Here is a 25,265-nt window from a genome sequence, read left to right as displayed (position 1 = left end):
AAGTCTCTGGTTTCATTAGGAAGCTCACGCCATTGAAAATGTTTCGGGTTGTTTTCCTTATCGAATTTGAGTCTGTTAATTTCGCAAAATTTACTTCTCATGTATCGAGTAAACACGATGCTTCAAATGAAATTCATCATGCATTCTCTAGTAGTAACAAGGAGTTTCTTGGATCCATTTAATATGCATTGCATGTGTTAGAAAACTTGCGAACCTTCTTCATCACGTGTCACTTACACAGACATTTATCGGTGCGTACGGTAACCCAGTAACCCCACGGATGCTGGCGCTTAAATCTACAGAAGAGTTGATGGAGGGGATACATGTGCTAGTTTTCATGGCCTGTGGAAATTCGTCTTCAGGTTCCAAGTGTGTTATTCATCAGTCTTTTGAAACAGTTAAAAAGCGAAGAGCCTGCTAATATTGGACCGCCACGTGGAGAAATATATGAAGAGCTCAGAATGTTTAAATGCAGACTGAAATTCCTTATTGAATTTACCTGCATATCGATATCATAAAAGCAACAGTTTGATTAACATACATTAAAGTTTTCTAACCAATGGAACACATCCTCTTGATATCTGTATTATGACATGTGACAAAAGTTTGAAAGTGTGGTAGTATGTTGTTTTGTGGTCGGCGGTAAGAGAGTTTAGTAAATGCTACATCATATTACGAACAACTATGACGGAGATACAGGATGACTATGGCGGGGACGTCGTTTTAAGGATAAATGGCCAAGAATTTCAGTGCAGGCGAAAAGAATTGGCTATGCGAAGTCCATATTTTGAAGCTATGTTTACTCATCGTTTTGTTGAAAAAGATAAAAGAGTTATTGATATGCAGGTCAGTTTCATCGACTGTATAATAAACAATTCATATAACAATGTCGTGATATTTGACGATGATGTTTTGGTCTGCAGTCCAGAGACTGGTTTGATGCAGCTCTCTATCCTGCGCAAGCTGCTTCATCTCAGAGTAACTGCTGCAACGTACATCCTTCTGAATCTCCTTAATGTATTCATCCCTTGGTCTCCCTCTAAGATTTTTCCCCTACACGCTTCTCTCTAATACTAGATTGGGAATCCCTTTATGCCTCAGAACGTGTCCTGCCAACCGATATCTTCTTCTACTCAAGTTGCACTACGAATTCCCTTTTCTCCCTTATTCTATTCAGTACCTCCTCATTAGTTGCCCGATCTTCCCATCCGATCTTCAGTATTCTTCTGTAGCATCACATTTCGAAAGCTTCTATTCCCGTCTTGTCTAAACTCTACTTCTATACGTCGCTACTCACCATACAAATACTTTCAGAAAAGACTTCCTGACATTTAAATCTATACTCGATGTTAACAGATTTCTCGTCTTCAGAAACGCCACCCTTGCCATAGCCAGTCTACATTTTATATCCTCTCTACTTCGACCATTATCAGTCATTTTGCTCCCCAAAATCAAAACTCATCTACTTCAAGTGTCTCATTTCCTAATCTAATTACATCAGCATCACGTGATATAGTGAGACTACATTCCATTATCCTCTTTTGCTTTTCTTGATGTTAATCTTATTTCCTCCTTTCAAGACAATGTCCATCCCATTAAACTGCTCTTCCAGGTCCTTTGCTGTCTCTGCCAGAATTACAGTGTGATTGGCAAACGTCAAAGTTTTTATTTCTTTTCTGTGGATTTTAATTTCTGACCAAAGTTTTTCTTTTGTTTCCTTTGCAGCTTGCTCAATACACATATTGAATAACATTGGGGATGTGCTCTAACACTGTCTCACTCCCTTGTCAACCACTGCTTCCCTATCCAGCCTCTAGACTCTTATAGCTTCCATCTGGTATCTGTACAAATTGTAAATAGCCTTTCCTTCCTGTATTTTATCCCCGCCGCCTTCAGAATTTGAAAGGGAGTATTCCAGTCACATTGTCAAATGCTTTCTCTAAGTCTAAATCTGCTAGAAATGTAGGTTTGCATTTCCTTTACCATCTAAGATAAGTCATGAGGTCAGTATTGCCTCGTGTGTTCCAACAGTTCTACGGAATCCAAGTTGATCTTCCCCAAGGTCAGCTTTGACCAGTTTTTCCATTCATCTGTAAAGAATTTGTGTCAGTATTTTGCAGCCATGACTTATTTATTAAACTGATAGTTTGTTAGTATTCATACCTGTCAACACCTGCTTTCTTTGGGATTTGAATCATAACATTCTTCAATTTGACGATATCGTGAACAATACCCATTATTTTGACTTGACTGTACCTAGGTGCTAATGTAGACATGTAAACACTGTCAACAAGTCAATTTATCACGGAGATTTGAATGCATTATAATAATCGTAATTCGAATTGAGAGCTGTTCTCCCTGTATGTTGAGCCCTTTAACGATATCGTTTTGCTTGCAGCAGTATGTTACGAAGTTCCAACAGAAAGCCTGCCATTGTCTGCACATACACTGCTCATATTCGTTTAAGACTGTAAGTAGGTAAATGTGTGATTAAAAGCCTTTTTCCACCCTTCTGTCACAGGAACTGGTATTTTATTTCAAGGTGGTGTTTCAGCCCTGTCAGAAGCTTCAGAATAAGTAGAGTTCCCATTGAATGGGAGAATAAATGTAGTTAACTTTCAGAGAAAAACAGATTCTACCATTTGCTGCGTAAAACATTGCCAATCTTGCCAGACAAATGTCCACAAAATTAGAACTGTATTGTCGTAGACACTTTTCATTAAGAGAGTAAGCTAGTTCAGAAGTAGCAATACTTATCGAGTATGGGCGGAATAGGAGCACAGCATGAATTGTCTACCTATGATTTTTTTTTTTAAGTGTGTATGGTGCTTGTCAAAGCATGCACTGTATGTCATTTTCAAAGCAATAAAGCTGTAAGCATGTAGCTGCTATCAAAATCCATATGCTACTGTTCTGTGAACACAGAAATGTAAATAAGTTGAATGATTCCATTAATAAATGTAGGTAGAACAAGGGCAGTAAAACCCCTGAAAAAGTAAGAATATCCATTCTTACAGATTCTGCTGTGATAAAACGTAAAAAAAATATACAGAGTTCACATGTAGTTGGAGAGTCGTTTAAAATTTTCAGAATATCTCCAAAGAAATTTTAAAAAACCGTGCCTGTCTTGTATTTAGATATTGCAGTGTTAAAAATATAAATTTATAGAAATATGAATGAGGTAAGAGTTATATTTGTGGGCTTTCCAACATTTTATTGTTGAGGACATGGGCCTGTATTTACTAGTAAATTTAACATCTTAAGAAAAGTATTTGCTAGTTATTTTGACAAAATCTCAGTTTTCCCTTTTTAAGCCTGTTGGTATTTCCCATAGTATTGAATCTTATTTGCCTTTAAGATACAGAAGTATAACTTAATTGGTGGGATCTGGCCTACATCTGTGAATTTCACTTAAAATGGTTTATAATGGTAATGAATTATCCACATTGCAATAAACAGTTAGTCATACTTCTTACAGCACATTATTTTGTGGTCTTTGGTCTAAAAACTGGATTTGATGCACCTTTCCGTATTAGTATATCCTGTGCAAACCTCTTTCTCTTCACAATCACTGCAACTTCCATTTGGTTAAACATTGTTCTTCCTGTACAAATTTTACGTTCATACAATACCAAACTGTCAATTTTTTTGAAGCCTCTGAATGTGTCCTGTAAACCAACCTCTTCTTTCGGTGAATTTTGTCATACATTTGTTTTCTCCAAAAATCATTCAATAAGCCTTTTCTTCGTTGGTAATCTGATCTATCCATCTAATCTTCAGCATTGTTCTGTAGCAACTGAGGCCAAGCGGTTCTAGGCGCTTCAGTCCTGAACTGCACTGCTGCTATGGTCGCAGGTTCGAATCCTGCCTCGGGCATAGATGTGTGTGATGTCCTTAGGTTAGTTAGGTTTAAGTAGTTCTTAGTCTACGGGACTGATGACCTCAGATGTTAAGTCCCATAGTGTTTAGAACCATTTGAACCATTTTTGTTCTATAGCGCTGTATTCCAAAAGCTTTTATTCCCTTCCTGTCTGAACTGTTTATCATCCACATTTGACTTCCATACCACACCTTTAGAAAAAGTTTTACTGACACACAAATTTATGTTCGGCGTTCTCTTTTTAAATAATACTTCCTTGCTGTTGCATCTGTGTATTTTATACCCTCTCCACTTTGGCTAGTGGTTGTTAAGCTATCTGCTATTTTTAGTGACTCACTTCCTAATTTAATTCTCTCAGCATTGGCTGAGTTGGTTTGACCAACTTATATTATCACTGTTTTACTTTTGTTGAAATTCATTTAATCTCTTTTCATGGCACTATCCGGGTCAACAAAATCGTCAGCTTCCACCCGTCTGCTTTGACCCATAACGTAAGGGTGTTGAGTTGACATCATTATGGCGTGGAGTTTGAGTTGGTTGTGTTTGTAGATGTCGTCTTGTTGTGTTTGTTGGTGATAAGTAATTTTTTTTTTTCTATTTTTCTCGCGTTGTAATGTTCCGTGTATTTATTGTGTATTGAATGTGTTTTAATTTACGTAGGTATGTTTGACATTTTGGATTTTTGAGGCATTGTGGTGTTGCTTTTGTTTTTCGTAGTTGTAGGTGTAGGTTTTTTCATATCAATAGTAGTGGTTGACCTATAAAGGTCAAGGGAAATGACAGATTCCAATTTCCGTAGTTTGCTGTAGGCGTTGGTGTTCTGGTATTGTCAGCTGCGGTTGACCTATATAGGTCAATGGAAGTGTCCGATCCCTATAGAGTTTGTATTTATTATTTTTTTGTTCATCATCTTGTGTGTTTTGGGATCATGGTTTTTTTTCCCCCTGTTATATTTAGCTTGTCCCCTTCCAAAAGACCCCAATTTCCCACAGTTGTCACGTTAGTTTTATTGTACTTTAAGAGGAAGATGTTACTGTCTTATTTATACATATTTTCGTGTTTGTTGCCATGTGCATGTAGTGACATCATAGGCGTCATATTGGAGACACTTAGAATAGTCATTTCCGCCATATTGATGACGTCGTGGGTCAAAGCAGATGGGTGGAATCACACTCTTCCATAATCCCAAATGTCCATTCTATTCAATTGATGTTCCAATTCTTTTTCTGTTTGATAGAATTACTCTGTCGCTGGCAGACCTCAAAAGTTTTTATATTTTTTCACTGAAACTGAATTCCTTTTCAAAGTTATTTCTTTGGTTTCCTTTACTGCTTGCTCAAGGCACAGATTGTATAACATTGGAGATAGGCTACAACCTTGCCTCACTCCTTTATCAATTGCTTCCCATTCATGTCCCTCTCTTATAAATGCAGCCTCATTTCTGTGTAAGTTCTAAATAGCCACGTGTTCCCTGGGTTTTATGCCTGCCACGTTCACAAGTTCAACATGAGTATATTCCTGTCAACATCGTCAAAAGCATTTCTCTTAGTCTACAAACACTATAAAATTAGGTTTGTCTCTCTTAAACCTATGTTATAAGATAAGACGTTGGGTCAGTATTACCCCCAGTGTTCCCACATTTCTCCAAACCCAAAGTTATGTTCCCTAAGGTTGACTTCAAGCCTTTCCATTTTTATATTAATAGAAATTAGAATCTGCAACTGTTTAGCATTCAGAAGCAAAAGAACTGGTCAGTGGAATAAGTCTGCGAAGAAGGAATGCCATAGCCCATGAGCAAAAAGCTGAAGGAATGGAAAGCTCATTATACAGTTCAATAAAGACAGGCAGCTAACATAGAACATTGGTTTAATTGAAATTTCAAATACATGGTCTGCATGGCAAGAAGACTTGATGGGTTAAGTATGAAATACCAATTCATAAAGCCCTCAGGAACAGACAAAACACCTAATCTGTGAATGATGATAATTTGTAGTATATTATATATTGAAAATTCAAGAAATGAAAGCTGCTGTTATACAGATGTATGTGTTGCCAGTCCCAGAGCATAAGTTAAAAGGAATAGGACATGCACTGATTGGATCAATGGAAGCGTCCGTCCACCCATTGTCCTATTCCACCCTCTGACCCCTGGCATAAAGGTGTTGTGGTGTGGGACGTCATTACAGCACGGAATTTATGAATTGGTTGTGTTTGTAGATGTCATCTTGTGTTTGATGATGCCCTCTGGTGGTGGTGGTGGTGGTGGGTTCTTTTGTTTGTGTTTGTTTTTGTGCCGAGGGTAATGTGTTGTATTGGGTTAATTTGAGCCTTGGTGTTGGATGTGTGAAGTCGTGGGCAGTGTTTGTAGTTTGGGATGTAAGGTTTGGAAGTTTTTCAGTGAATTGTCGATTTTTTTTTAATTGTTTATGGTGCAGTAAGACATTTTATTTATTGTGTGACTTCCATTGTTAGGTATGAATATAATGATGAAATATAACAGTGCTGTGTTTTGGTCAGAGATGGTGGAGGACATGTTGTCCATTATTAAATTCCTCCAGTTATTTGGATTGATCACTGAGATCGTGAAGTGTAGTATTTGTTGCGAGAACTTGAGGTTGACCAGAGTTCTGTCGTTTTAGACCAGGGCAATGTCATCGGACGTTTGCGTGTGTGTTTTATTTTGTGTGGTCGACCTAGTTTGCAGTGCTGGAATTCGTTGGTGATTAGTAATTGTTTGTTTGGATCTATTCTTCTAGAGTTGTGATGTTTTGTGTATTTATGGTGTATTGAGTTTGTTTTAATTTATGTAGGGATGTTGGATTTTTGCATTTTTGAGGTGTTGTGGTTTTGGTTTTATTTTTCATAGTTTAAGGTGTCAGTTTCTTGGTATTGGTAGTTGTGGTTTACCTATATGGGTGGAAGGAAATGTGAGATTCCAATTTTCATAGTTTTTAGCTGTGTAGGTGTTGTTTTGGTATAGTCAGCAGTGGTTGACCTGCACAAGTCAAGGGAAATTTTCATAATTTTAGTAGTAGGTGTTGTTTTCCTACCATCAGCTATGGTTGACCAATATCAGTCAAGAGAAGTGTCGGATTCTTATGATTTTGTTGGTGTAGTGGAATGTTGTAATTTTTTCCTTTTTGTTTATCATTTTGTGTGTTTTGGAAGTGTGGTTCTTTTTTACTCTTATGTTTAGCTTGTCCCCATCCTAAAACCCTCAATTTCTCGTGGTTGTCCTGTTAGTCTGTTTCTTATATATTTTTTTATGATGTTATTGTCTTATTTACACTATATGATCAAAAATATCCGGACATCCCCAGAAACATATGTTTTCATATTAGGTGCATTGTGCAGCCACCTACTGCCAGTGCTCCCTATCAGCGACCTCAGTATTCATAGAGAGCAGAATGGAGCACTCCGCGAAACTCAGACTTTGAATGTGGTCAGGTGATTGGGTGTCATTAATGTCATATGTCTGTACGCAAGATTTCCACAATCCTAAACAACTCTATGTCCGCTGTTTCCAATGTGATAGTGAAGTGGAAAAGTGAAGGGACACATACAGCACAAAACTGTACAGGCCGACCTCATCTGTTGACTGACACAGACCGTCTACAGTTGAAGAGGGCCGTGATGTGTAATAGGCACACATCTATCCAGACCATCAAACAGGAATTCCAAACTGCATCAGGATCCACTGCAAGTACTACGATAGTTATGCGGGAGGTGAGAAAACTTGTATTTCATGGTTGAGCGGCTGCTCATAAGCCACACATCCAGTAAATTCCAAATAATGCCTCCCTTGGTGTAAGGAGCATAAACATTGGACGATTGAACAGTCAAAAAACGTTGTGTGGAGTGACTAATCACGGTACACAATGTGGCGATTCGATGGCAGGGTGTGGGTATGGCGAATGCCTGGTGAATGTCATCTGCCAGTGTGTGTAGTGTCAACAGAAATATTCGGAGGCAATGGTGCTATTGTGTGGTTGTGTTTTTCATGGAGGGGGCTTGCCCTTGTTGTTTTGTGTGGCACTATCACAGCACAGGCCTACATTGATGTTTTAAGCAACTTTTTGGTTCACATTGTTGAAGAGCAATTAAAGGCTGGTGACTGTATCTTTCAACACGATCGAGTACCTGTTCGTAATGCACGGCCTATGTTGGAGTGGTTACACGACAATAACATCCCTGTAATGGACTGGCCTGCACAGAGTCCTGACCTGAATCCTATAGCACACCTTCGGGATGTTTTGGAATGCCGACTTTGTGCCAGGCCTCACCGACAAACATTGATACCTCTCCTCAGTGCAGCATTACGTGAAGAATGGGCTGCCATTCTGCAAAAAACCTTCCAGAACCTGATTGAACGTATGCCTGCAAGTGTGGAAGATGTCATCAAGGCTAAGGATGGGCCAACACCATATTGAATTCCAGCATTACCGATGGAGGGCGCCACGAACTTGTAAGTCATTTTCAGACTTACAGTTAAATACTTTTGATCACATAGTGTACATGTATTTACATGTTTGTTGCTGTGTATATGTATTGACGTCATAGGTGCCACATTGGAGACTCTTAGAATAGCCATTCCCGCCATATTGATGTCATTGTGGGTCAAAGCAGACAGATGGAATTGGACACTTCTGTAATCCCTGTTGATTGATTCTTGCAAGAATCATTTTACAGTGACATTGGATGTGTCAGCTTAATACAAGGGAATATATGTCATGTCTACAGCAATTGATAGATGAGAGGACAGGACAAGCGGTCAGCAAATACATGCCAATTTAAAAAGATATTTTGGTGAGGTGGGGAGGAGCAAAGGGGTTAGAAACATCAGTAAAAAGTAATGAATTTGCTTCTGTTGTTCATTGTTCAGCTGAATATCAAAGTGTAGATAGATAAATAACCATAAATGCACTAAGTAGACGCAACATTACAAATCAACTTTTAGAAATACTCAAAGTATTTAGCAAGTTCTTGAGTAAGAACTATGTAAGTTACTTGCAGATAAGCATTTCCTGTGCCCTATAGTTCTGGTGTCACTTTTAATTACTGTTATGCATGTTCTACTGGAGGACAGGACACAGCACGAACTAAATCGATGTTTTGATTGATACTTTATCAACATGCAAAGTTTGGTACCATTCTGAGTGTCTACGACATCTAATAGTTTGGGTTTAAGTTACATTTCCTGGGAAGTAACTTTAACTGTAACGTAGTTGCTTACAAAAAGTAGCTTTTCCAAGTTTGACATTTAGTTTCGTGCAGCGTTTAACCTTTGGACAAAACTGAAGCAAAATGCTATTGAAGTTGCAGATGGAGTGGCCAGTGTATATACCAGTTAACTGAAGTATTAGTGACTGGTAGTAAGCTGTAAGAACAAAAACATCAAGTACAAGTAGAGAGAAACATTGCAAGAGAGCTAAATTTACCATTAAACTGAGTTGTCTTGAAGGGTTAAGTATTAGAAATACAGTCAATTTATTTCTCAATAAAAAGACAAAGAATCTGCAGTACTGTTGTAGGTGTGGTCTACAGGCTAGCAGCCACAATGTTGTCAAAATTAAAATACTGTGCATTGTAAATCAGTGGCCACAAAACTAAAAGGATGTGCTTAACTGAGTAGAAAAAGGGTAACCATGTGTTCTGATTGTATTCAACAAAATGTAGTAAAAATCAAAGCACTTGTCAGCTTTAGAAGCACATTTGTAACTAGAAATAACATAATAAACAGATTGAGGTAATTTCCATATATGATGAATCAAACTTCATGTTTTGGCAGAAAAATACACCTACATCATCAGATCAGAATAGCTTGAAGCCTCTGCATGGATGAACTAACATTTCATTCTCTAAGGAAGTTTGCTTTCTCTCCCTGTACATGCCATGGGTACAAGGAAGGGATGGTGGCTTAGTGCTTGGGCAAGTCAGTCAAAAGCCAGTGGGTTCATCCATTCATAGAGGAGCCAAGACCTGTAGCTATGTGTCACTTTTTCTCTAACATTCTTGAGTCTGGGTCATTGTACAATTTTTCTTGTTCCAGATAATGGTGGAAGTAAATCAAAGGAAATTTTACTTGTTACTTGTAGAGTGTATAGTAGGAAGAATAAAATATTAAAGTTGTAGATTATTTGGGAGAACGTGCTGTGCATAGTTAAATACATTGAGCTGTCACCCGTAACACTATCAATGCTTCTAAATCAGCTGGGCATTGAATTGAACTGAGCTTATATGACAGCTAATGATATGTCATTCCACGCTGCTGCACAATTCTGTGCCAGAGTTCATCAGTCTTAGTGGCTGGCAGGATGCTCTGTATTGAAGTAGGTCACGATAGAGTAAGCAGTACAGGGTGCAGCATTATGTCGTTGAAAGATATCATAGATAGAGCACAATTATTGTCCATAATACTTTGGAAATGTAACAGTTGCTGTCCAGATTACCAGCTATTTGAACTGGACACAGTTTTCTTGTGTATCCAATTGCACCAAAACTATCACACCTGGTGTTGAACCCACATGATGTGGAAAGCAGTCTGGTAATGTTAATTTCTCTCAGGGCCTCTGCACATGTACACACCTATCATGATGTTGGACACAGAACTGGAACTTGTCTGAAAATATGCCCGAGTGCACCACTGTCAGCACACTTCTTTCATCTGAGTCAAGGGAACCATCTACAATGGTTGCCATGCTTAAAGTTCCTGGTACTCCAGACATCGCTCTGCACTATAGATTTGAATGCTTATCTTGCTTCAAACATGTCCATTTTCAGACTCGATGCAGGTGAAGTGTTTGTAAAATCCTAGGCAGCTGAACGAATAGTGTGTCTGTCGTATTGGTTGCTGTTCATGTGAGGTGGATGTGATTCTGCATGGCATTGAGTATAGCCCTTCTGCACCCATAAATTCCATATTGGCATGATGGTTCTGTGATAGCAGCCACTAAAATGTAAATGTCGTGTGGCAAGGGCCTCCCGTCGGGTAGACCGTTACCAGCAACATTATTACAGAACTTCAACCCACAGTTGTAATTCTGCTGCTGACGAATTCAGACAGGTGCTAGTAAGTGTTCCTCCTCTGTAGTTAAGGTATAACATGATCTTCTCACAAAAAACCAACATTCAATTGGAATTTCTAAATAAAAAATGATGCCATCATTTTTTTCTTGTATGTATAATATACACGGTGTCACTCCTACCTACTTTGTAAAGCCGTGTTAACACCACTTCATCTTCTGGCTAGTTGCTGTGCAGCTAGTCTCTGTGCAGCTGTAGCTTGCCCCACACGGAAAGAAGAGGTGCACAATGTGAACACTGGTGTGAATGGAATCCACTCGCGCATGCACACATGCAATGAGGAAGAGGGATGGGCATGCACACGTGCCTCTACTTGCCTGTGGGGCATCACAGGTGCACGGCGACTAGCCACAAGGTGCACAGGCTGCACTGATATGTTCATCATTTGCATATCTAAGATTATGATGCACTTTATGCCAGTTTATTATTTTTTGCATGCCCCTTAATACAGAGGGGGTCAGAAAAATATAGACACTCTTTCATAATTAATATCTTTGAAACAAAATGACATTGTTGCAATTTTGTGCAGTTGTGTAGTCCATTGTTTTCTCAGTGGGTCTTGGTGCAGTGCAGTGCAAGGCCATATTGAAGTGGTACTGGAAGTACAAAAACATGATGGAGGTGGAGTGGCAGTGGCGTAATGTGTACGGAACTCAGCTACCAACACGTACAACAATTTATCGTATTCGGGATAAATTTGAAGCTGACGGTACTGTCCAGGATGTGCATAAGGAAAGCTGTGGCTGACCAAAAACATAAACTGCCACAATTTGTGTACTGGGCTCCTGAAAATTCCCATGTTCACGTGGACAAAAATGTTTATCTACCGAGTGTTAATGTATGGCGTGGTCTGTCATTGCAAGATTTGATTGGCCCACTCTTTCTTGAAGGTACCATAGCTGGTGAGGTGTAACTTCAGATGCTACAAACACTGATTTTACCTGCCATCCGAGAGGTGTTTGAAAATGAAAGACTTTACCTGCAACAAGATGGCATTCCATCTTGCTTCCACAGAGATGTCAGAGCCTACTGGGAAGAAAGTATATCTGGATAATGGATAGGTTAAAGAGGAGCTGTTCAGTACCCACTGAGGTCTGCAGACCTTACACCTCTTGGCTTCTACCTAGTTTATCAACAGAAGCCAGCTACACTGAACATGCTACGAGAAACCGTTGAGACATCATGTGCGGCTGTCACACCGGCAACACTGGCAGTCGTAGTTTGGTCAACAGCAGTGGCATTGACATTATTTGGGTACTAATGGGGATCACGTTGAACACACAAAATAACCTTCGCCCATGCAAAAACTGTAATGGTTTGTCATTTTGGTCCTTTAATACTGACTATCGAAGAGTGTCTACATTTCTCTGGACTTCTCTGTAGTGTTGCAGTTTTAATGGCCACCAGTATAACCATGGAATGCTAGCGTCTATGATTTTAGCACAGTCACATTTTCTATCATTAATCACCTTATTTGTAGACATCCAGCATTCTGAAGGTGAAATAGACGCACAACTTTTTCTTTGTTGAAATAAATGGTTGGAATACCTTTGTAAGTCACATTAAGTAGTATCCTTTATTTATTGGTGATGACTAGTTTTGGACATTATGTCCATTCTCAAACCATGGGTCTTCATAATTAATTAAAAATACAGTCAAGTATGCATGTTTAGAAAAGCTACTGCAGCCTCTAGCATTGCATATATAAAAATTATTCAGCCACTGTTTCAGCACTTCATTGTAAGACAATGGGTATGACACTTATGGAAACATCACACGATTTCAGTTAACCCAGTTGGCTGAAGATGTGAGAATTTTTTATTTGATTATTTAACCTTTGTTGCTACTTGTTTGCTAGTTTTTTATCCACTGCTGATATTCCAAATGTCATACTGATTTGTTAACAGCTTCACACCCTGTAATCTTCTCTGGTTTGTGTCTTAAATTCCACTGCAGAATTGTGGAAATATGCTTGTAGTTGAATCTTGAAATTCTCTTAATCTGTGCTTTTCGGTGGTGGGACAACATGGCCATAATCTCTCAAAGACCTGGTGTCTGTCATATAAATGTTTCCATATTATTTAAGGTGAGCCATAAGTAAGGAAAAATATTTTGCACATTGTGCTACACATTATGTTACAAACACAGTTGTTTTTCTCATGTCTCTGTAAATAGAATGCTATTGAATTTCATAAAATTGAGAAATGTGAGGTGAATTTTAATGTTTAGTGTGCCTGCACAAGGCAGCGGAAACAACTACACAACCTTCCCACATTGTGCAGCAACCAGCCTTGAGCCATTGACCACTCTCCTTTTCACTCATATAATTTCATATGGCACAAGACTTTACATTCTGCTTTTAAGTCTATACTGTGCAAACCACTGAAGTGCATTCTGGAAGGTACACACCACTGCATTGGGGCTGCTTGTTCCATTCATGTAAGGACCACTGGAAAAATAATTGCTTAAAATACGCTATGCACAGTAATTAGCCCGACTTTGTATTCACTATAGGGGTTGTAGTATTTTACTAGATTCAACATCTAAGGTTGATTCTAGACACTTTCTAAGTAGGCCCTCATGGGATAGGGTAATTACAAAAGTAAGGTCTCCTATTTTTTTTGTAAGCACATAGACCTGTTTATTTCTACAATGGCTTACATCAGTTTACAGTTTGATATTTAGCTATTTTTTGACATAATCACCATTTCTGTTGATGCATTTTTGTAGGCGCTGTGGCTGTTTTTGTATGCCCATGTCATACCAGCTCGCTGCCATGCTGTTAAGAAAGTTGTGAACCTCTTCTTTCACCTCGTCGTCGGAGCTGAATCGTTTTCTGGCCAAATGTTTTTTAAACCAAGGGAACAGGCGATAGTCACTGGGCGCAAAGTCAGGGCTGTAGGGTGGGTGGGTGATTATGTTCCAGGAGAGCAACGGTTTACCAAACGATGTGTGGGCGGGTGTTGTCATGGAGAATGTGTACGCCCTTGCTCAACGTTCCTCTTCTCCGGTTCTGAATTGCCTGTTTGAGTTTTTTCAGAATGTCTCAGTACCTGTCAGCGTTGATTGTGGTCCCAGTGATTCAGCTCCGATGATGAGGTGAAAGAAGAGGTTCATAACTTTCTGAACAGCATGGCAGCGAGCTGGTATGACATGGGCATACAAAAACTGTCACAGCATCTACAAAAATGCATCAACAGAAGTAGTGATTATGTCAAATAATAGCTAAATGTTCAAGCTGTAAGCTGATGATTGAGAAGCACTCAGGGCTCATCTGTGACTGCTGCAACCAAGCTCTGTTGATGTTTAACCCTATTTATATAGCTTGCTAAACTCTTTGGATATTGACAAGCTAGTGAACCAGTGTTGTTAGAGGCCCCGCTACAAGGAGCGAGATGCTGAAATGTTGGTATTCCAGCCTGTGTGAAAGAGTATTGAGAGTAGTGGACTGAAGGAAGTTGAGAAATGCTTTCAGGCCATTAAGCACCCACAGCAATTTCTGGACCATCACCATGCTACACAATGTTTTTCTAAATAGACAGTAATGTGTATCTTAGAAAAAAAACGGCTTTTGTTATGTTTTTATTTCGGGACAATAAATTGCAAACTTAGAGGTTTGAAGATTGGTTAATACTCATAAGAGCAAATGGTATACTGTAGGGTTATCAGAACTGCAGATACGAGGAAAGCAAAAAGAAAGAAAATATCAAATGGAATGAACCAGCTGGTAAAGAGAAGGTGAGAGTTTCAAGCAAGTGTTTGCATATTTAGAATTCCAGCATAAAATTGGCAGCTGGAAAACAGATGGGCTGGTCCACTCAAACATTACATCAGCATTATATTTTCTAATACGAACACACACAAGGGGTCTCAACCAATAGTTGTTTCAATATTCAAAGCGCAAACAATAGCTTTAGGACTCTAAAGAAGCTTCTGGACATTGTGTCAATAAATTATTACATTCACTACAATATACATTTCCAGACATTCTCTTTCATGTTTATAACACATACACATTGTAGTGCCACTTCAGAAAGAGTCTAAAATTACATTTTTTGTACTTTCAGTTGCAGGAAACTATGCAATTACCTTATTGTCAGCCATAGAGGCTTACACAAAGCAACAAGAAACACTTTGATACTGTTTTACTTGCTTCTTCCTCGTGCAAGACAAGGAACAACTGCAAATGTGGGATTTCAGAAATTGAAGTAGAATGTGGTCCACCTTTATGTGATCATCAGCCTTTTAGGTGCAGAAGAAGGTACAAAGAGTGGGATTTGTGTGAATATTATATGAGTTAACTAAGCTTAAAGTGTTGAAAGCCAATCAGTCTCATAATGTGTTACTCAGAGTGTTACCTGTAGATGTAACCTAATTGATACATGCTGTGTGTTCCAATAAAAACTTGATATGTCTGTCTTTTTTGTATTTATTTTTGCTATTTGTGCTGATTGTTGTGTGTGTCTACATGTGTTTTTATAAAGCATCCTGATCATCATATCTTTTTATGGTAGTTATTGATTAATATTCGATATATTGCTCAAGAGAAATTTGTTTATGTATTTTTAACTTTCTTGAAAGCATATGGCTTCTGCATCAACTGTTTGTGAATTTCTGTACTCTTTGAACTACTGTTTTCTTCTAACTGTTGTGCTATGTACTCCATTTCCCACTTTCCATTAAGTTTCATTTCAGCATAGTTGTTAGTCTCTTGCTGGACAGCACTTGTGTTCATAATCAGTATTACCCATTAAGTTCTACTGCAAATAACGAACAGAACTGAGAGAGAAGGGGTGGTGTATAATGGTGTTTGGTCGGCAAAGCAACAGTTTTACTTTCTTAGTTAAAAACTGCATTGGAACTTTTTCATGAGACAGATACTGGAAGAATAAATAACCAAAAATTCGAAATGACCATTAGTGGTGTTGCCTTCACCAGATGAAACCAGATGAAAGCAAGTGATGTGTTGCTAACAAAACATTGAATTTTAACAAAAAGGTTACTCATAATATAAATAGTTTCATTCTATCATGTAAAAGAGTACCAACCTTTGTTCAAGATTGCCAGAAGTCATATTATTCTGCTGTAAACCACCTTATTTGGATAAGAGGTGGAGCATTGACATAAAAAAATCGGTCATATTTTGGCTGCGAAATTTTTGACACTTGTTTCTGACTTATTGTATAATACTTTCAAGACTATGGAGTAATAAGTCATTATTTATGTATTCTCCCTAAAGTGATTGAGGAACTAAAGAAATTGACAGTCAAGTATTTTTTCTTTGTCTTGGCATTGTCTCACTTTGCTGGGTGTGTATTTGACAAGTCTTTGATTGTCATGGCTCTTTCACTCATTTCCATGACAAAATGCTGTCATGCTACCAGTGTCACTTTATAACCTTTGTGTGTACAAACTTGCAAACTCTGTTCACTGTATTTTAAATATCTGTGATTTACATTTCTGAGACAGATATGGAGTAAGATACACTATTCACATAAAATATTGTGGGATGGAGCCATTAAGTGCAGATCATTACAGGTCAATGTTGGAGACAATTGATCAGTACTCTAGCTTGGAGAGCCCTCTCTCTCATTCTCTCTCACTCTGTAGCTAGATATAGGATATAGTTGTCTGCTGTTATGTGGCTTACATTGAAAACAAAATATTCAAAACTGATTCATTCAGTTTTAAAAGGAGATTGATTTGTTGTTCTGTCCATCTAGTTCAGTCTTAACCTCATCCTTAATGGCCAACAGAATAGGGCAGGCTTTGCAATATCTCAGACTTTGCTTTAAAACAATGTGGGAATGAAAGTTAACTGCTTTCCCCAAACCAGGTTCGAACAATGGTGCAAACTGCATACAAAGTGTAACTACGGTAGTACCAGATACCAATAGGCTGAGGGATGTGCTTCATGATGTAATGAAAATCCAAAAGTAGAATTCACACTGAGGCAAAATATATTCTGGACCAATGGGTACACCACAGCCAAAAATGAGAATGTCCATGACACCTGATAAGTGACTGTTAGTTGCACATTGCCAAGAAGTGGCCGTATGCCCACAACTTTGATTACACTGCACTGAGTGAGGGAGTGTCCACACAGACTGGTTGATAACTGAGACTGATGCACGAGTAGCAAAAAGAAAAGTGAATGGAATGTCTTGTACTGTTGCTTGTAGCAACATTTTCTGTGATGGCAGCACCTGATCATAGCGTGAAGAGTCATTAATTTGAATCAGCTTGGGCTGCTGTTACCCACCCTGCTACAGTATACCTCTGCATTGTTTCTTCTTCATAAACACTTGTAATATTTGCCCTCATAATGAGGAAATTCCTGTCTGGGAGGTAAGGAAAAACAAGCTGGTAACTTGGAAAAACAGTGCATCACTGCAGATATCTGGTAATAGCTCAGGATTGCAGAGAACAAGGCCGAGTGGCTGCCAGGAAACATAAGTTCTTTACCACTTTAGTGTTTTTTGTGGAAATAAGCTGCACTGCATCATGGCAGCTCTGGGCCATTTGTGTAATATCGAAATATACCAAAAAGTTCGTTGCACTGCTGATGATATTTAAAATGCACACACAATTCACAGCACTTCAGGCAGACAGGGCCAGACTGTCCTAATGCTAATGTGTGGTCTTCCCTGTTTGGGGTTAAACAACTCACTGCTTCATGAACTAAACTTTCAATGTATGACTTATCACACTTAAAAGTGAATTTGCTATTTTGACTCAACCCCTGCAAATCTGTATTCCAAGATGTACAACTTATATAGTGTCTGACTTTTAATGTTGCAAGAATTCTAGTGATCCTCTTTCATTTTGGTAGAAAAAATGTGCAGATAATGAAGAGAATATTTCAGACTATGGTAACAGCATATCAGACAATGGGGCTAACGTTTGGTCCAAATAACATAAGTGAGGATTCGTAGAGAGAGAAGAAAGGCCATTTGGCAGTCCAGATATTTAATCCCGCTGGCCTGAAAATGCAATGAGACATGCTTGTGATATACTTTCCAGGCTTCTTTAAGCCTCTTCAGAATTGTGGAAGTGCCAGGGTGGATGGCAATGCCTGTGGCAGCTACAACGTTGAACTAGTTAAATGCTTGATCAAATCCTGATACTGGGTTATCTGTTGCTGCCAATGCTCGAGAAATCTGGCTTGTGGTACCATTTGGTTAACCAAAACTGTGACTGCCTTGTTGCCAATGTTATGACCCTCACTTATGGTCAACAATGTTTACTGAGCACAAATAACTTCTGGAGTAACAAATAAAAATTGTCTGTTAGTTGATAAACCAAACAGTCGAAATTCTAAGCAGTGCAATCATCTGAGCCACAATAGAAACTAATATGGGACAGTTTGCTTAAGTTGAATAATATTGAAGCACTGTTTCTGCAATAAGCATTTATTGGGTGATCAGAGTTCCATTAAGCCTAGCAGTGGTGGAAACCGCAAGTTCATCATTCATAGCACTATGCACACAGTCAACAGTCACAAGAGTCTGCAGGTAGAGGCGAGTTGGGTAATGGAAACTGAGGATGAGTTTGCCACCATGTGGCCCTATATTGGCCCACTATGGAAAGCTGCGCGACCGACCAGCAATATCAGCTGTGCTCTCACTGCAAGTGCTCTCGCCAGCCATATGCAATGTTACATGTAATGATGTATCTGTGTTTTCCAATTTCATGTCCGGCAGGTTTACTAAAGGCAGAATTTAAATTTTGATGAAGCTGTTGCTCTTGTGAGATTAACATTTTCTGCCATCTGCATCTACACTATCCACCTTACAGGATGCGGTGGAGGGTACCCCATACCACTACTAATCATTTCCTTTCCTGTTCCACTCACATACAGAATGAGGGAAGAATGACCTTACAGATGCCTTTGCATGAGCTTTAATTTTATATTTCTTTTATTCGTTGTCCTTACGCGCAGTATTTGTTGGAGGCAACAGAATCTTTCTGCAGTTAGCTTCAGATACCAGTTCTGTAAACTTTCCTTAATAGTGTTCCTTGACAAAAATGTCACATTCCCTCCAGAGATTCCCATTTGAGTTCCCGAAGCATCTCCATAACACTTGCGTGTTGTTCAAACCTACAAGAAACAAGTCTTGCAGCCTGCCTCTGAATTGCTTCAAAGGCTTCCTTTAATCCAACCTGGTATGAATCTCAAACACTTAGGCAGTACTCAAGAATAGGCCACATCAGTGTCCTTGTATCCTCGTTTACAGATGAACCACACCTTCCTTGAAATTTCCCAATAACCCAAATTCGACCATTTGCCTCTCCTACCACTATCGTCACATGCTGTTTCCATTTTTTATTTCTCGTGCCCAGATATTTAAACAACATTACTGTGTCAAGCAGGACACTACTGATGCTATGTCTAAATATTACAGGTTTGTTTTTCCTGCTTGCCTGCATTAACTTAGTTTCCCACATTTAGAGTTTACTGCCATTCATCATACCAATCAGAAATTTTTTCTAAGTCCTCTTGTATCCTCCTACAGTCATTGGACTTTGACACCTTACCATATACCACAGCATCATCAGCAGATTGCTGCCCATCATGTCTGCCAAATCATTTATGTATATAGTGAATAGTGGTCCTATCACACTTCCCTTGGACACTCCTGATGACACCTTGCCTCTGATGAACACTCACTGTCAAGGACAACATACTGGGCCCTGTAACTTAAGAAGTCTTTCAACTTATTCCATATGCCATAACTTCTTTGACAGTTTGCAGTGGGGTATTTTGTCAAACACTTCCTGGATATCTAGAAATATGGACTCTGCCTGTTGCCCTTTGTCCATAGTTTGCAGTATATCATGTGAGAAAAGGGCAAGCTTAGTTCCGCATGTGCAATGCTTTCTAAAACCATGCTGATTTCTGGACATAAGTTTCTTGGTCTCAAGAAAATGTATTATATTCGAACTGACAATATGTTCAAGGATTCTCCAGCAAACTGATGTTATGGATATTGATCTGTAATTTTGCGGGGCCATTCTTTTGCCTTTGTTTCAGTTGATTGGAACTTTGTGCTGAGTGAGAGATTTGCAATAAATGCAAGCTATGTAAGGGATCAGTACCATAGAGTACTCTTCGAAAAACAAAACTGGGATTCTGTCTGGACCTGGTGACTTATTTGTTTCCAACTCTTTCATTTGTTTCTCTATGCCATGGATGCTTATTACTGTGTTGCCCATAATGGAGTCTGTTAGATGGTCAAACGATGGTATGTTTGTACAGTTTTACAGTGGAATGTAAAACTTCAGCTTTTGTTTTGCTATTCTCAACTGTCACACCAGACTGGTCTACAAATGATGGGATGGAAGCCTTAGACCCACTTAGTGATTTTACAAAGAACCAGAATTTTCTTCGGTTATCTGCCAGATCTTTTACAAAGGTATGATTATGGAAGTAGTAATTATATGCTACATGTGTAGATATTTTCACAGATGCATGAATCTCTACTAACCTTTGCTTGTCATCATGTGCACATTCTCTGTTGAACCAAGAGTGCAACAGCATCTGCTTCCTCACCATGTTATGAATCTAGTTATTAAATAATGAGGGGTCTTTTGCATCCTTAATTCTTTTATTAGGCACATAATTCTGTAGACTGTAATTTATAATCTGCCTAAACTTTACTTATAATTCCTCTACATCCATGTTATGGAACTGAGTGATGCCAATTCACTGTCTAAGTGAGATGCCAACAAGTGCTTATTTGCTCTTTCTAGCAGAAATACTCTCCTAGCTTTCTTAACTGATTTATGAACTTTTGTAACCATTGTTGCTATAATATCATGATCACTAATCGACATTTCTATACTGGCCTTGTTGGTAAGGTCCAGTGTGTTTGTAGCTACCAGATCTAAGTTATTTCCATTGCATGTGGGCTGTCGAACTAGCTGCTCCGATGCAGAAAACTTGTTCAGAAGTACTTCATGTTACCGACTGTATCCCTAGACATCCCAGTCGATACTCGGAGGTTAAAGTTACCTTCAACTAATTACACACGATCTGAGTATTTACATGGTGCTGACCATAAGCCTTCTTTGAATGATTCTAGATCTGTCACAGTAGAATCGCGTGATTGGTAAAAACATCTAACAATTAAATTGGGTTCACCTAGACCTATTATAAGGGACCAGGTAACTTCTCTGTCACACTCAACTTCAACCTCAATAGAGACAATATTTCTGTCAACTGCTATGAACACTCCCCTCCTATTGTCTCAAATCTCTATTTCTGATATAAGTTCTGTGGCTTACTAAATATCTCGGTGCTTTCCACTTTGGGTTTTGGCAAGCTGTCAGTCCCGAGAATAATTTGAGCACTAGAACTGTACTGGTGGATAGTAAATTCAGGAACTTTGTTACGAGAACTTGGACAGTTTACTGATAAAATTTTGACTGTCAAAGTGGTCTGACTTCCCTTGCTGTGTATTGACTGACGAGTTTTCATCAGATTATCTCAAACTACTGCCTTGCCTAAAAATCCTTACATGCACTCCACAGGTACTTTTGAGTAGCTGCTTCCTTTGTATAGTGCACTCGTGACTTATTGAGGGGAGTCCTACAAATCACCAATCGATAATGGAGGCCGAGAAGTCTGTAGCCAAGACTGTCAAGACAATGAACGGTTTGGTTGAGACCCCCCACTCGGCTCCAGATCCTGATCAACTCTGGGGAAATGCTGCAAGTTTCAGGCTCTGCTTGCACCCCATGTGTGAGGCCTACAGCCTTCACCACTTTTGCCAGCTGCCTGTATGAAGTGAGAATGGCCTCGGAACCCGTGTGACTGGCATCATTGCTGCTGACATCAGCCACAGCTTGTGAAATTACTGAACCCTGTGTGCTCGATAGCTGCAGATGAGACCGCCTCCACATCTCAGATAAGGCCCACACTGGCAGACATATCGAGTGTACAATAGTTTTTTTTTTTTTTCCAAGCCCTGGAAGATATCTGCGTAAGGGGCTCCCTATGTGCCTAACATTGGAGCCCCCGATAACTAGTAAACCCCTCCCTCCGTATGCCTGCTAAGAACCTGCTGAAGGAACAGTTAGCTGTCCACTCACAGGGTGAATGGGCGAGGCCAGACAACCAGTCTCCACATCGACCCTCTGCCTCGAGTGATGGAAACACCACCCACCACTCACTCTACTATGAGGGCAGATCCGTCATGTCGAGCACACTGGGAGGTGCCTCGGTAGTAGAGCCCGTGGGCAAAACGAGTGACACCTGAGATGTCCTGTGCAACGCACCAGATTCTCCACCACCGCTACAACCTGTGGCAGCAGCCTGAAGGTGACTGACTATAACAAAAAGTGCATTCAGCTCCTCCTGTGTCCGTACAGAGCATGCACGCATCCAACCCATCCTAGCAAGACTAACTGAAGAAGTAAACTATAAAAGCAGACAAAACCCTAGATACACAACATGATACCCTCTTGATGTGTCATCAGTGGACATTGATGCCTCAATGAGGTATGCAGCTGGCTGTTCAGAAGAAATAAAAACTTTGCTACAGGCTGCCCGCATTTACTCTTACAAAAACACAAAATTAAATCTGTTAAACAGAAAAACACCAAATTTAATAAATATACCACGAGGAGAATACAGGAAAAGATAAACACTTAACTTACTGCTCTGTAAATATTTATCAGCTGAGAGCTGGAGCCTTGCTCACTGACTTACTAGACAAATGGACATTTGTCTTCGAAACAAAACAAATGAGCAAGTACTATGCTGCAGACTGCTTTCCATCTAGTTGGCATTTTAGCAGTGTTGTTATGTTGTGCTTCGCATCAGTGATATAAAGGTAATGATGTTCTTGTCTGTCCTCATTCTGAAGACTTGTTTGATTTAGCTCCCCATTCTGTTCTGTCCCGTGCAAGTCGCATCGCCTCTTTATAACTGCTGCAGTTTCCCATTTGGACATGCTTATTATTCCAGCCCTATTCTTTATCTACACTGATATCCCCCTGTCCACACCTTCATTACCAAATTAACGATTCCTCAATGTCTCAGGGTGTGTCATACTGACTAATCCCTTTTTTTAGTTGAGTTGTGCCATAATTTTTTTCCCCCTCCCATATTTGATTCAGTACGTCGTCATACATTACTCAATCTACACATCTGATCTCCTATGTTTTCCTGTAGCACCACATTTTAAAAACTTCTAATTTCTTCTTTTGACAAGCTTATGGTCTACATTTCATTTCTATATACCAACCACTGCATTCATATGGATACTTTTAAAAACTACATTTTGTACTGTCAGTTATGTTGAATAAATAATAAAACTTTTCTACTACCTTCAGCTCCCCAGGTCCTAATCTAATTTCCTCAGTATCAACAGACTACATTCCATTAACCTTGTTTTACTGTTATAGATGTTCATGTTAAAATCTCTTCTCAGGGCAGTATTCATTCTGTTCAACTGATCTCCCAATTTCTTTGCCGTCTCTGACAACTACAATGTCATCGACAAACTTAAAAGTTGTGATTTCTGCTCCATGAAATTTAATTTCTTCAAATTTCTTCGTGGTTTTCTTTACTTCTTACTCTGTGTACAGACTGAATAAAATGGGTATATGCTACATCCCTCTCTCAATCCCTTCTCCAGTAATGCACCCTGCAAGTTCCAGATAATCTATCACTCCATTTGTTTTATCCTTCAGCTTTAGGAGACTGAGTACTAGTCCACATGTCAAAAAGTATTTTTCTCTGAGTCTACTAATGTTATAAATGCGTCTTTGTCTTTCTTCTGTCCATTATCCAAAGACAAGTCATAGGGTCAGTATTTCCTTACTTGTTTCTACATTTCTTCACCTTTTGTCTGAATAGCCTTTGCTAATCATTCCTTTCTTGTGTAGATAATTCAACTTAGTTTTTGCAACAACTTATTAAACTCAATACTAATACCTGTCATCACCTATCTTCTTTCTTCTTCTGGGGATTATTAGATTCTTCTTGAAGTCTGAGAGTATTTTGCTTGTCTTGTATATCTTACATACCAGGTAGACCTGTTTTGTCATTTGGTCCTGTTCAGAATATTAATAATTTTGAGGAATATCATCTACTCCAGTTGTCCTGTTTGAACATAAGTATTTTGCTGCTCTGTCAAATTCTTCTCAGATTATTGCACCACCCATTACATCTTCATCCACTTTGCCTCCTCCATTTGGTAATATAATCTTTAAGTTTTTTGCTGTTATATAGCCATTATTATGTTCCTTCCACCTCACAGCCTTCTCTACTTTGCTTGATACTGGATTGTCATCTGAGCTCTCTCTTGCTGTTTGTACTGTTGCTTCTCTTTACACTAAAGATTTCTTTAATTTTCCTTTAAGTGACGTCTATGTTTCCTATAGTTTTGCATACTTCTAGAGCTTTGCATTTTCCTTGTAGCCATTACCTCTTCACCACTTTACATCCAATTTTACAAGTGACTTTTTTCCTTTTTTTCACTACTTCATCTTTCAGACCTACCCATTCATTTTTTATCTACTATTTCATTGTGGTGTGCATTATCTACTCATGAATAATGGTCAGAGTAGACTTCGCATCTGCTCCTGAAAATATTTTGCAATTTAAAACCTGGTTTCCAAATCTCTGTCTTACCTTAAGTTATCTGCCTGAAATCTCCTACTTTCCCCACATATCTTATATGAATCCACCCCTCTTTCATGATTCTTAAATAAAATGTTTGCAACAATAATTGTACACTGTGCAACACTCTTACCTTGCTGCTTCCTGTTTCATTCCTTTCCCTCAATCCATGTTGTACTACTGTTTTTCCATCTTCCATTTTCCACTATTTAATTCCAGTTGCCCATCACAATTAAATGTCTTGTTACAGATAAGAAGCAGTTTCTTGCACCTCATCATATATTTTTTCAATCTCTGTTGTTAGCAGAGCTGCTGTAGGCATGTATTCTTGTGGCGTTATGGTGGGGGTTCTTGGCATGATGTCCATCTTATCTATGACAAACCATTCACTATGCTGTTGATGGTACTTCATCCAGTGTTGTTTTTTGTTCATTGATAAAGCTACTCTTGTCACCCCTGTTGGATTTTGCATTGATAATGCCAGAATCACAACACCCGACATCCTGTTGTTCCTACCAGTACACTTCTCTGCACTAATTCCTAGTATATGTAACGGCAACTTATCCATTTCTCATTTCAGTATTTCTAATCTGTAAACATAATGGAGGGACCTGACTTGCAGAATGACAGAGTAGTTGGCCAAGCCATTGTTGAATGGTGTGAGCAGAGGGC

General features: G+C 39.0%; 1 protein-coding gene across 2 annotated transcripts in view; it reads left to right on the top strand.

Annotated features, from left to right (window-relative positions):
* The first annotated feature begins 229 nt into the window (after positions 1–229).
* Positions 230–25,265, top strand: part of LOC126178833 (kelch-like protein 38) — a 153,363-nt gene continuing 128,327 nt past the window's right edge. Inside the window, exons 1-2 of one of the 2 annotated variants that reach the window (XM_049924563.1) lie at positions 708–846; positions 15,031–15,224. Coding sequence is in view for 1 of the 2 variants with exons in the window: in XM_049924562.1 (XP_049780519.1) it covers positions 685–846 (162 nt within the window). In the remaining variant the exon portion in view is untranslated. Of the gene's footprint in view, positions 847–15,030; positions 15,225–25,265 lie in introns of both variants that reach the window. The other variant, XM_049924562.1, reaches the window with a different exon arrangement.

The sequence above is a fragment of the Schistocerca cancellata genome, chromosome 1 (assembly GCF_023864275.1).
Source record: "Schistocerca cancellata isolate TAMUIC-IGC-003103 chromosome 1, iqSchCanc2.1, whole genome shotgun sequence".
Classification (NCBI taxonomy): domain Eukaryota; kingdom Metazoa; phylum Arthropoda; class Insecta; order Orthoptera; family Acrididae; genus Schistocerca; species Schistocerca cancellata.
The sequence above is the reverse complement of the archived record's forward strand: the minus strand, read 5'-3'. Positions and strand labels throughout refer to the sequence as shown.